Consider the following 12,999-nt stretch of genomic DNA (forward strand, 5'->3'; position numbering starts at 1 on the left):
AAACTAATCAAGCTATGGGTTGGGGATATTTTTGTGCTAGTGGGTTTTTTTCTTTTCTACCAAATTATCTATCTGGTGATTATCCAGGCAAAACATAGTTAGGAAATAATATGTTCTTCCAACAGATAATCACCCAACATATAATCTTACAGAAGTCCTTGGGTGATTACTGAACTTTTAAACTTTTATTATTTTTGATTGCAGGTGTGAGAAGGAACACTCTCTGTAAATGGCATTTAAAGGCAAATTCAATTTTCTTCTCATTAGTAATGTGGCCTTAAATTCTCCTAGGGCTAGTAATATTGATCTACTCATCTATAGAGGCCATTTTTCATTTGGCATTGCATCTAAAATAGGAGCCTTTGGTGTACATTTGTCTTAAGTTGACAATTTTGTTTGAAATGCCCTTTCCTTTCCAAATTGTTTTTGTCAGTTTTATAGAAGCTTAAAAGTACAAAGTGCAAAAGGACTTTTGAAGTTTTCCAAATATATATATAAATGATCCTTGGACAGAAGGAATTCTAGCATACTACATGGTCTTGGAACATGAGAGAGAGAATATTCTTTTGGAGACTCCCAGAAGACTTCTCTGGAAACCCTTGATATTTTTGACATGTCAATCTTTCTTTGTTTCAGGGTGAGAAGATCTTCTACCTGATCCGCCCAACAAATGCCAACCTGACTCTCTTTGAGTGCTGGAGCAGCTCCTCTAACCAGAATGAGATGTTCTTTGGGGACCAGGTGGACAAGTGCTACAAGTGTTCTGTGAAGCAAGGACAGACACTTTTCATTCCTACAGGTCTTCCCTGGTCTCCTCTGGGAGGGTTTGAGGAAGGTGGGAAGAGGAAGAGAGCTTGTGGCACTGGAACCAACCCCTTCCCATAATGTGTTGATCTGATTATGTGAGATATCCCTCCCATATCAGTTGAAGGCTCAGAAGTGGACATCAAGAAAATTCTAGTGGTGGCCAGTGGGCAGTGTGGTTTCTTGGGGAGGTCCAGGAGGAAGTTGATAGGCTCCTTTGCACTGGACTGATGTCAATTTGGTGGACAGATAGAAAACAGGACTCTCAGCCCCGTGACTCTAGAGATAGTGACTGAGAGACTGGCATTGTAGACTATAAGTCAGAATGACCTGGGTGGGGGTAGATTTTTTTTCCCCAAAACAAAAAATGCCTAGGCTTCACCCCTAGAATTATAAATTCATTGGTCTGGGGTGGGGTCTGAGTGTATTTATTTTGAAAGAGTCCCCATAGTTGTCTCAATTTGGGGAAAGTTGACATCTTTAGTATGTTGAATCTTCCATGAACATATATGTCTTTCCATTGATGTAGGTTTTTCTTGACTTTCTAATTTCTTAATTCCTTGATTTCAGAATTAGTGTTAAATTTTCTCAGAATGTTCAATAGAATTCTCTACTGCAGCCACATGGACCTGGAGATTTCCTTTTTGGGAAATTTTTAATTAACATTCAATTTCTTTAAACCTGTATTAGGCTATTCAAATTATCTGTTTCATATTGAGTGAATTGTAAGTTTGTGCTTTTCGAGCAATTGGTCCATCTTATCTAAGTTGTCAAATTTATGTGTGTAGAGATAGTATTTCTTTATTATTCTTTTGATATCTTCCAAGTCTCTAGTGCTACCCTGTGTTTCATTCCTGATGTTAGTAATTTGTGCCTTCTCTTTTATTCTATGTTAGTCTTAATGGAAGTTTGTCAGTTTTGTTGAACTTTTTAAAGAATCACTTTTTGTTTCATTGATTTTTCTCTGTTGTCTTTCTGTTTTCAATTTAATTGATTTCTGCTTTTATCTTTGTTTTTCCTTCTTTCTGCTTGCTTTGGGCTTATTTTGCTCTCCTTTTCCCAATCTTGAGATGAGAGCTTAGATTATTGATTTCAGACTTTTCTTCTTTTTTTAAATAAATTTATTTTATTTATTTATTTTTGGCTGCATTGGGTCTTCATTGCTGCGGATGGGCTTTCTCTAGTTGTGGCGAGTGGGGGCTACTCCATTGTGGTGCACAGGCTTCTCATCACGGTGGCTTCTCTTGTTGCGGAGCACGGGCTCTAGGTGCGCGGGCTTCAGTAGTTGTAGCACGTGGGCCCAGTAGTTGTGGCTTGTGGGCTCTAGAGCACAGGCTCCATAGTTGTGGCGCATGGGCTTAGTTGCTCCACGGTATGTGGGATCTTCCTGGACCAGGGCTCGAACCTGTGTCCCCTCCATTGGCAGGTGGATTCTTAACTACTGCGCCACCAGGGAAGCCCTTTTCTTCTTTTTTTTAATATAAACATTTAGTGCTATAAATTCCCCCCTCAGCACTGATGTAGCTGTGTCACATATTTTGATATGTTATATCTTCATTTTGTTAAGTGTGCTTTAAAAAAATTGAGATATAGTGCACATACCATAAAAATTACCATGTTAAAGGGTACAATTCAGTTTTTAAAAAAATATTCATGAAGTTGTGCAAACATCACCACTATCTAATACCAGAAAGTTTTCATCACTTCAAAAAGAAACCCTGTACCTATTAGCAGTCACTCCCCATTCCTTCTTTCCTCCCAGCCCCTGTCAACCACTTCTGTACTTTTCTCTGTGTATGAATTTGCCTTTTCTGAATATTTCATGTAAATGGAATCATGCAATATGTGGTCTTTTATGTCTGGCTTCTTTCACCCAACATAATATTTTCAAGGTTCATCCATGTTATCATACTTCATTCTTTAAATAGCTGAATAATAATTCCATTGTATGGATATACCATATTTTGTTTATCCATTCATCATTTTATAGACATTTGGGTTATTTTCACTTTTTGCCTATTATGAATAGTGTTGCTATGAACATTCATGTACAAGTTATTGTGTTAACATATATTTTCAGTTCTCTTGGGTATATCTACCTAGGAGAGAAATTGCTGAGTCATATATATGGTAACTCTGTGTTTAACTCCTTGAGGAATTGCCAGACTGTTTTCTAAAGCAGCTGCATTTTCCACCAACGATTTATGAGGGTCTCAATTTTTCCACATCCTCCCCAACACTTGTTTTTGCCTGTCTTTATGATTATAACCATCCTAGTGGGTGTGAAGTTGTAGCTCATTGAGATTTTAATTTGTGCTTCTCTAATGGCTATTGATTTTGAACATCTTTCCATGCACTTATTGGATGTTTATATATCTTTTTTTGAAGAAATATCTATTCAAAACTTCTGCCCATTCTTTTTATTTATTTATTTACTTGATTGTGCCAGGTCTTAGTTGAGGCAAGCAGGCTCCTTAGTTGCAGCTCACCGGCTCCTTAGTTGCGGCACACGAGCTCCTTAGTTGTGGCATGTGAACTCTCAGTTGCGGCATGCATGTGACATCTAGTTCCCTGAGCAGGGATCAAACCCAGGACCCTTGCATTGGGAGTGTGGAGTCTTATCCCCTGTGCCACCAGGGAAGTCCCTGCCCATTCTTTAATTAGGTGATTTGTCTTTCTGTTGTTGAGTTGTAAGAATTCTTTATATATTTTGGTTTAGACCTTTATCAGATGTATGATTTGCAAATACTTTCTCTCATTCTGGAGGTTGTCTTTTCACTTTCTTGATGTTGTTCTGTGAAGCCCAAGAGTCCAGTTTATCTGTTTTTTTCTTTGCTTGTGCTTTTGGTGTCATATCTAAGAAACAATTGCCTAATTCAAGGTCATGAAGATTAATACCTGTGTTTCCTTCTGAGTTTTCTTTTTAGTTCTTACATTTATGTCTTTCATCCATTTCAAGTTAATTTTTGTATATGGTGTGAGATATGGGTCCAATTTCATTCTTTTGCATGTGGATGTCCAGATGTCCCAGAACAATTTGAAAAGACCATTCTTTCCCCCATTGAATTGTCTTGACACCTTTGTCAAAAATCAGTTGACCATAGGCCATGTATTGGTTTATTTCTGGACTTTAAATTCTGTTCCATTGATCTGTATGCCTGTCTTTATGACAGTATCACACTGTCTCAGTTATTGTACACTTGTAGTAAGTTTGAAATTGGGAAGTGTCAGCCTTCCTGGGCCCCTAGAATTTCCATATGAATTTTTCAGCTTCAGGTTTTATATAGATTTTTTTTTTTTTTTTGTGGTACACGGGCTTCTCACTGTTGTGGCCTCTCCTGTTGTGGAGCACAGGCTCCAGACGTGCAGGCTTAGCGGCCATGGCTCACGGGCCTAGCCGCTCCGTGGCATGTGGGATCCTCCCAGACCGGGGCACAAACCCATGTCCCCTGCACCGGCAGGCGGACTCTCAACCACTGCGCCACCAGGGAAGCCCTATATAGATTTTTTTTTTAGTGTTTGCTCTAGTTTTATGTATATATGTATACATATATAGATATTTATGTATATATGTATACATATATAGATATATATGTATATGTACATAGACATAGACATATACACATATATCTGTATATGTACATATATAGATAAATATGTATATGTATATGTATATGTGTATATATGTATATATGTACATACAGATCTATATGTATATATTTATTTAATTAATTTTTTTACATCTTTATTAGAGTATAATTGCTTTACAATGGTGTGTTAGTTTCTGCTTTATAACAAAGTGAATCAGTTATACATATACATATGTTCCCATATCTCTTCCCTCTTGCGTCTGCCTCCCTCCCACCCTCCCTATCACACCCCTCCAGGCGGTCACAAAGCACCGAACTGATCTCCCTGTGCTACGCAGCTGCTTCCCACTAGCTATCTACCTTACGTTTGGCAGTGTGTATATGTCCATGCCTCTCTCTCGCTTTGTCACAGCTTACCCTTCCCCCTCCCCATATCCTCAAGTCCATTCTCAAGTAGGTCTGTGTCTTTATTCCTGTCTTACCCCTAGGTTCTTCATGACATTTTTTTTCTTATATTCCATATATATGTGTTAGCATACGGTATTTGTCTTTCTCTTTCTGACTTACTTCACTCTGTATGACAGACTCTAGGTCTATCCACCTCATTACAAATAGCTCAGTTTCCTTTCTTTTTATGGCTGAGTAATATTCCATTGTATATATGTGCCACATCTTCTTTATCCATTCATCCGATGATGGACACTTAGGTTGTTTCCATCTCTGGGCTATTGTAAATAGAGCTGCAATGAACATTTTGGTGCATGACTCTTTTTGAATTATGGTTTTCTCCGGGTATATGCCCAGTAGTGGGATTGCTTGGTCATATGGTAGTTCTATTTGTAGTTCTTTAAGGAACCTCCATACTGTTCTCCATGGTGGCTGTACCAATTCACATTCCCACCAGCAGTGCAAGAGTGTTCCCTTTTCTCCACACCCTATCCAACATTTATTGTTTGTAGATTTTTTGATGATGGCCATTCTGGCCGGTGTGAGAGGATATCTCATTGTAGTTTTGATTTGCATTTCTCTAATGATTAATGATGTTGAGCATTCTTTCATGTGTTTGTTGGCAATCAGTATATCTTCTTTGGAGAAATGTCTATTTAGGTCTTCTGCCCATTTTTGGATTGGGTTGTTTGTTTCTTTGCTGTTGAGCTGCATGAGCTGCTTATAAATTTTGGAGATTAATCCTTTGTCAGTTGCTTCATTTGCAAATATTTTCTCCCATTCTGAGGGTTGTCTTTTGGTTTTGTTTACGGTTTCCTTTGCTGTGCAAAAGCTTTTAAGTTTCATTAGGTTCCATTTGTTTATTTTTGTCTTTATTTCCATTTCTCTAGGAGGTAGGTCAAAAAGCATCTTGCTGTGATTTATGTCATAGAGTGTTCTGCCTATGTTTTCCTCTAAGAGGTTGATAGTTTCTGGCCTTACAAGTAGGACTTTAATCCATTTTGAGCTTATTTTTGTGTATGGTGTTAGGGAGTGATGTAATCTCATACTTTTACATGTACCTGTCCAGTTTTCCCAGCACCACTTTGAAGAGGCTGTCCTTTCTCCACTGTACATTCCTGCCTCCTTTATCAAAGTTAAGGTGACCATACATGCAGGGGTTTATCTGTGGGCTTTCTATCCTGTTCCATTGATCTATCTTTTCTGTTTTTGTGCCAGTACCATACTCTCTTGATTACTGTAGCTTTGTAGTATAGTCTGAAGTCAGGGAGCCTGATTCCTCCAGCTCCGTTTTTCATTCTCAAGATTGCTTTGGCTATTTGGGGTCTTTTGTGTTTCCATACAAATTATGAAATTTTTTGTTCTAGTTCTGTGAAAAATGCCAGTGGTAGTTTGATAGGGATTGCACTGAATCTATAGATTGCTTTGGGTAGTAGAGTCATTTTCACAGTGTTGATTCTTCCAATCCAAGAAAATGGTATATCTCTCCGTCTATTTGTATCATCTTTAATTTCTTTCATCAGTGTCTTATAATTTTCTGCATATATGTGTATATTTATATATACATATATATCTATCTTATGACAGTCTACTGGTATTGACATTCTACAAGTTTGAAGAAAGAGTTGAAACCTTACCTCTTTTCACATCTCTTTACCCTTACCATATGTAATGTATTTGTCTTAAATATTTCCTCTGCATACATTAGAGCCATGTCACATAGTGTTTTAATTTTTGTTTCAGCTGTCAAACATAATTTAGAATACCCAAGAGCAGGAAAGTCTATTGTATTTACCTGTATTTTTACTCTTCCATTGTTCTTCCTTTCTGGTGTTCCAAGATTCCTTCTCTTATCATTTCCTCTCTGTTTAGAGTTTCAGGGTAGGTCTGCTGGCAACAGATTCTGTTAGTTTTCCTTCATCTGTAAATCTCTTGATTTCCCTTTCACTCCTGAAGGGTATTTTTGCTGGGTGTAGAAATCTGGGTCGATATTTTCTTTCAGCACTTGAATGTTGTGCTGCTTCCTTCTGGCTTCTGTGGTTTCTGATAAGATTTTGGCTACCCTTTAAATTGTTTTTCTCCCTGTATGTGTCATTTCTTGCTACTTCCAATATTTTTTCTTTTTTATTTAGTTTTCCAGCAGTTTGACTATAATGTGTCTTGGTGTGGATTTCTTTGGGTTTATACTGTATATGTTCATCGAGCTTCTTGAATGTGTAGGCTTATGTCTTTTGCCACATTAGTGAAATTTTTAGGTATTATTTCTTCAAATACTTTTTCATTCCCTCACTCTAACTTTTCTTCTGGGTCTTTGATTATATGAATATAACACATTTTGCTGTAGTCCCACAGGTTCCTGAGGGTTTTTTTTTCTGTACCATTGCATGGTTCTTTATTTTTTTGTCTTTTTTTATTTTTACTGGCATATAGTTGATTTACAGTGATTCAGGTATATGGCAAAAAGAGACTCAGTTATATATATAGTATCTATCTTTTTTCAGATTATTTTCTATTATAGGTTATTACAAGATATTGAATATAGTTCCCTGTGCTATACAGTTGGTCCTTGTTGGGTTCCTGAGTTTATTTTTCTCTCAGTCTATTTCTTCTCTCTTGTTCATATTGGGTGCTCTCTATTGTTCTGTTTTCAAATTCTCTGATTCTTTTCTCCATTGTCTCCATTCTTCTGTTGAGTCCATTGTTTCATTATATATTTCAGATGTAGTATTTTTTAGTTCTATAATTTGTACTTGTTTCTTATTTATAGCTTCTCTTTCTTTTGTTTGTTTGTTTCCAGCATGCTTGTAATTGTTTGTTGAAGCATTTTTATGATGACTCCTTTAAAACTCGTGTCATATAATTCTAACATCTTTGTCTAACATTATATTGTATAATTCTGCATTTTCTTTTCTGTTACTCAAATCTGTTTGTCTATTCATATATCAATATCATATTGATTTGATTACATTGGTTTTATAGAATGTTTAATATATGATGAGGCAAGTCATGCCCCCCTCCTCCTACTCCCATACCCATCTGCTTTTCTCTTTTATAGTTTTCTATTCCCATGCATTTATTCACCCATCTTTGAATTTTTTGCTGGGTCTCACATGATTTTTTTTTTTTGTACACTGGGCACTTGGTAACTGGTGAATTGAATTCGTCTACCAGAGATTTGAGTTGGATTCATTTGCATCTTGGTAGAAATTCCCAGAAACTGGGTGCAGTCTACTTAGTTCCACAAGCATTTCATGTCTACTGTCTGCCCCAACATTGGGCTAGGTGCTAGAGATAAGATGGATAGGCCATTTCAGTATAATATTCTAATAGACACAATAGAGGTATTCACCAGAAGTTTTGGGAGCACAGAGAAGAGCACTTAGTCTGGCCAGAGGTTTGTAAAAATCTTCTCAGAAGAGTGACACCTGAAGAGTAAATAGACTGACCAAGGAAAGAAAGGCAGGAAAGTCCTCTCAGATAAAGGGAAAGGCATAAACAAAGCAAAGATGTTTGAAGCAGTTTATGGATACTGGAGCCTAAAGACCAAGGGCTGGGAGCAGATGAAGCTGAAAAGGTTGGCAGGCTGAACTTACTTCAGAGGCAACTGGGGACTACTGAAGATTTATTTGTTTATTTAATTTCTAATGAAATATTTCAGATGTAGCAAAAGATATAAAGAATAATATAATGAGCATTTATGTGTTTATAACTCAACTAAAAATATAACATATTACAAACATATTTGAAGCCTTGTATATACCTCTCCTCAATTACATTCCCATTCTGCCCTCTCAGAGCTAGCTGTTGTCCTGAAGTTGATGATATCATTCTCATGCATTTTTATTCCTTTATTACATAGGTATGCCTTAGTAAGCAGTATATAGTATTATTTTACATGTTTTTGAATGTTATATAAATGGAATCATATTAGATGTATTTTTCTCAACTTTTTTCTCTGAACATTATGATTGTGAGATCCATGTTGATACATGTGGCTATTGTTCATTCATTTCACTTGCTTTCTAGTATTCCATTGTATGAGTATACAGCAGTTTATCTATTCTTCTGTGGATGTACATTTCATTGAAGAGTTTCAAGCAAGAGGTGACATGGGCAGATTTGCATTTCAGATATATCACTTAGGGTTGAGATGTGGAGGATGGACTTCAGAGGTTGAGATTGGTGTGGACCAGTGGTTTACAAACACTTTGGACTCTGGACCTCTTTATACCCTTAAATATTATTGAGGACCCCAAAGAGCTTTTATTTATATGGTTTATATTTATTAATATTTACCATATTATAAATTAAAACTGAGAATTTAAAAATATTTATTAGTTCATTGAGGAAAAAACAAGAATAAGCCCATTACATGTTAGCATAAGTAACAATTTTTATGGAAAATAACTATTTTCAAACTAAAAAAATTTAGTGAAAAGACTGACATTTACATTTCTGCAAATCTGTTTAATATTTGGGTTAGCAGAAAACTTGTGTCCTCAAATCTGCTTCTGTGTGTTGTGATATCATGTCATATACCCCTTGAAAAACTCCACTGTATACTGAGGGTTAAAAAGACAAATAGGGCTTCCCTGATGGCGCAGTGGTTGAGAGTCCGCTTGCCGATGCAGGGGACCTGGGTTCGTGCCCAGGTCCGGGAAGATCCCGCATGCCGCGGAGCGGCTGGGCCCGTGAGCCATGGCCGCTGAGTCTGCGCGTCTGGAGCCTGTGCTCCATCCGCAACGGGAGAGGCCACAACAGCGAGAGGCCCGTGTACAGCAAAAAAAAAAAAAAGACAAATAACATCTTAGTATTATCATGAACATAGTTTTGACTATGCATATGCATATACTCTGAAAGAGTCTCAAGGAGCCCCAGGATTCCCTGGATCACACCTTAAAGAACCACTGGTGTTAGAGGAGCCAGTTTGTAGGCTGTTGCAAATAGCGTAGGTGAGAGATAATGATGGATCTGAGCCAAGCCATTAGTAGGATGGATGGATGAAGAAGGGGAGATGAATATGAGAGAGATGTAAGAAGAAAAATCAGAAGGTCCCAGAAGGCAGTATAGGGTCAAGGGCAAGGAAAATAATTTAGTTTCAACTAGGTACATCCTCCACAACCAACCTGTAAAGTGGATATTTAGCTATAGGAAACGGCAAGATTTGAACCCAGGTCTGTCTAACACAAAAGCTCTTTGTTTTACCTAGCGCAGAGTTAGAACGGGTAGTCATGGCAAGGAGGTGATGCCTTTCTTAGCAATAAGACAGAGGATGGGTGAGGCAACGAAGAGATTTTGAAGTGCAGAGAAGGGAAGTAGGAGTTTATTAACCCCATAGGTTGGTGCAGTTCAGGGTTATAATGATGGCAGACTTGGCTAGGATGGGCGTTGGGAGAGTGGAGGAAGCTAGAATGTTCTGAATTACTGCCAGGCTGGCTGGTCTAAGGAGATGTGTTTGAGCTGAGTGGGCAGTGGTGATGTCCAAAGAAGAAAGGCCCTCTGCCAGCTATGTTTTTTGCCTTATTACACTGCAGGATGGATCCATGCTGTGCTGACCCCCGTGGACTGCCTTGCCTTTGGAGGGAACTTCTTACACAGCCTTAACATTGAAATGCAGCTCAAGTGAGTCCTGAAGCTCTGGTGATCCCGAGTTGGCCATTCCCATCTGCTAGAGTCCTTGAGTTCTCTGCTATTGTGAGGAGTGCAGCATAAAAGGGAGGCAAGATGATCAGAAAGGAATGGATACTGGTTTCTGATGATGTTCAGTCTGAAGATGAATACCTCTTCCTCACTTAGTAGTTATGTGAATTTTGTCAAGTCACATAATCTTTGAGCCCAAGTTTCCTAACCCTCTGTAAGGTCTTAGAGGGTAGTTGTGAGGATTAGAGATAATGGATACAGAGCATCCAGAGCAATACCTGATACATAGTAGGTGCCCAGTCAACAGGGTCCTTGTTATCATTGTTATTGTTGTGCCCACTTCCTCCAGAGCCTATGAGATTGAGAAGCGGTTGAGCACAGCAGACCTCTTCAAGTTCCCCAACTTTGAGACCATCTGTTGGTATGTGGGAAAGCATATCCTGGACATCTTTCGAGGTATGGAGCCCTTTGCCAACTGTCCTTTTTGCCCTGCTGCCCTGACCATGTGTGTGTGCACATGTGCACATAACCATCACCTCAAATCAAGATACAGTACCCATCACCACAAAGATCTCTGTAGTGTTACCCTTTTATAACCTCACCCACTCTCTCCCCCTGAACTGTCCATAACTTCAGGAAACCACTGATCTCTTTTTCATCTCTGTAATTTTGTCATTTCAAGAATGCTATAAAAATGGAATCAAAGGATGTGATCTTTTGAAATTGGCTTTTTTACTAATCGTAATGTAGGGTAGGGCATGGATTTTAACTTTTTTATTTAGCAAAGGGGACTGAGAAAATTGGATCACAGTGAAATTATTCCTATTTCCTGCCAATTAAAGTAAGAAACTCAATCGGTATAGTGTCAGAGTTCCCTGGACGTGCTTCCCCTGGGGACAAGGCCCAGTCCTGACTACCCATCATTGGTTTGGTTCCTGGGTATCAGCCCAGGTAGAAGCCAACCTGCTGGGTTTCCTCTTTCCTGGTCTGCTTGGAAATAGAGTGGCTCCCTTACTCAGACCTGAGATTCTTCAAGGTGACTTGGCCAGGAAGAGTTACAAAGAACCTCAGAGGCCAATGAGTACAGTCTCTTATGCAGTACCTCAATCCCTTATTCTGCCATCTAGGCAGACCATCACTTAAGTGTTCATTCAGAGGCTGGATGACTAACTGCTTATTATTTTCTGTTCTGAACAGCTTAGTTCAGTAGAAAATTCTTTACTGAGCCTAAATCTGGATGTTTGTTATAACCTCCTCCTGGAGTAACTCAGAACAAGGCATTAATGGCTCTTCAGATCTGTGTAGGTGGCAGTTGTCCTGAGTGTTCACATTTTGAAACCCAAGAGGCAGAGTAGTGTAGAAGGAGCACAGGCCTCAGATTTAGACAGATGAGGTTTCAATCTTGGCTTTGGCACTTACCAGGTGTGGCCTTTGGTTGTCTCTCTGCCTCTCTGAGCCTCATTTCCTGAACTATAAAATGAAGATAATGATATCTGGCTTATAGGGTTGGGTATAGGATTAAATGAGATAGTAGACGTCAAGGTAGTCATAAAATGAACACCATTATAAGAACTGAGATCTGGAGTTGTGCTCAGAACCTTGAGCATTTTCTCTGGTTGCCTGAAAAAAACTAACAAGTCCTTCACTTCCCTGCATGGCTTCTTTGACACTCTACCTTCCTCTTTCCCCCTTTAGGTTTGCGAGAAAACAGGAGACACCCTGCCTCCTACCTGGTCCATGGTGGTAAAGCCCTGAACTTGGCCTTTAGAGCCTGGACAAGGAAAGAAGTAAATATACTTATTTCTCTACCTACTTTAGAGGTCTACTCTCAGCAGGGACTGGCTTTGGGAAGATCCTCTGGGAACATGGAGGAAACTAGGGAGGTTTGTGGGCTCCTAGGATTAGAGTAGAGGACTGGGCTAGGACTCCTTGGATTATATTTTTAAACCTTTCTTTCTGATTATAAAAAGTAATACATGCTTACTGTAGAGAATTAGAAAAATACAGAAGAGTGTAAAGAAGGAAAAACTTCACCTGTAATTTTAACTCGGGGAATAAACATTAACATTTGGGTATACTTTCTTTTGTTTTTTTAATATTCATTTTTAAAACATGATTGCTCTCACCCTGTACATATAATTTTGTATCTGAATTGCTTGGCTTATCTTAATTTTTCTGTGTCACCAGAGTTCTCCACAAACATTAATAGTTACATGATATTCTTTTGCAGGGATGTACCATCCTTACCTAACCACTTGTTTATTGTTGCTTATTTATTTATTTGGGAGATAGTTCTAGAAAATCATGCAGTAAATAGCTGTTTGCATTAGTCTTTGTTCCTCATCTCTTGATTGTTTCTTCAGGATAGATTTTTAGAAGAGCGATCACTAGATCAAAGTATGTGAAAAAATGTAAGACTCTTGATGTATACTGACAAAATGGCTTTTTAGGATTATACCAATATCCATCTATCCAATTGAATACTAAACAGCTCTAAAAGAGATTAAGAAAGCTCTTT

The 12,999-nt window shown here is 38.3% G+C and overlaps 1 protein-coding gene across 5 annotated transcripts in view; it reads left to right on the forward strand.

Moving 5' to 3' along the window:
* PHF8 (PHD finger protein 8) overlaps positions 1–12,999 on the forward strand; it is a 91,948-nt gene that overhangs the window by 33,845 nt on the left and 45,104 nt on the right. For all 5 annotated transcript variants that reach the window (XM_081222642.1, XM_081222641.1, XM_081222638.1 and 2 more), the window contains exons 8-11: positions 637–799; positions 10,376–10,463; positions 10,831–10,937; positions 12,177–12,268. In XM_081222642.1, coding sequence (XP_081078768.1) covers positions 637–799; positions 10,376–10,463; positions 10,831–10,937; positions 12,177–12,268 — 450 coding nt within the window. The remainder of the gene's footprint in view (positions 1–636; positions 800–10,375; positions 10,464–10,830; positions 10,938–12,176; positions 12,269–12,999) is intronic.

Source organism: Mesoplodon bidens (genome assembly GCF_964165515.1).
Source record: "Mesoplodon bidens genome assembly, chromosome: X".
Taxonomy (NCBI): Eukaryota; Metazoa; Chordata; class Mammalia; order Artiodactyla; family Ziphiidae; genus Mesoplodon; species Mesoplodon bidens.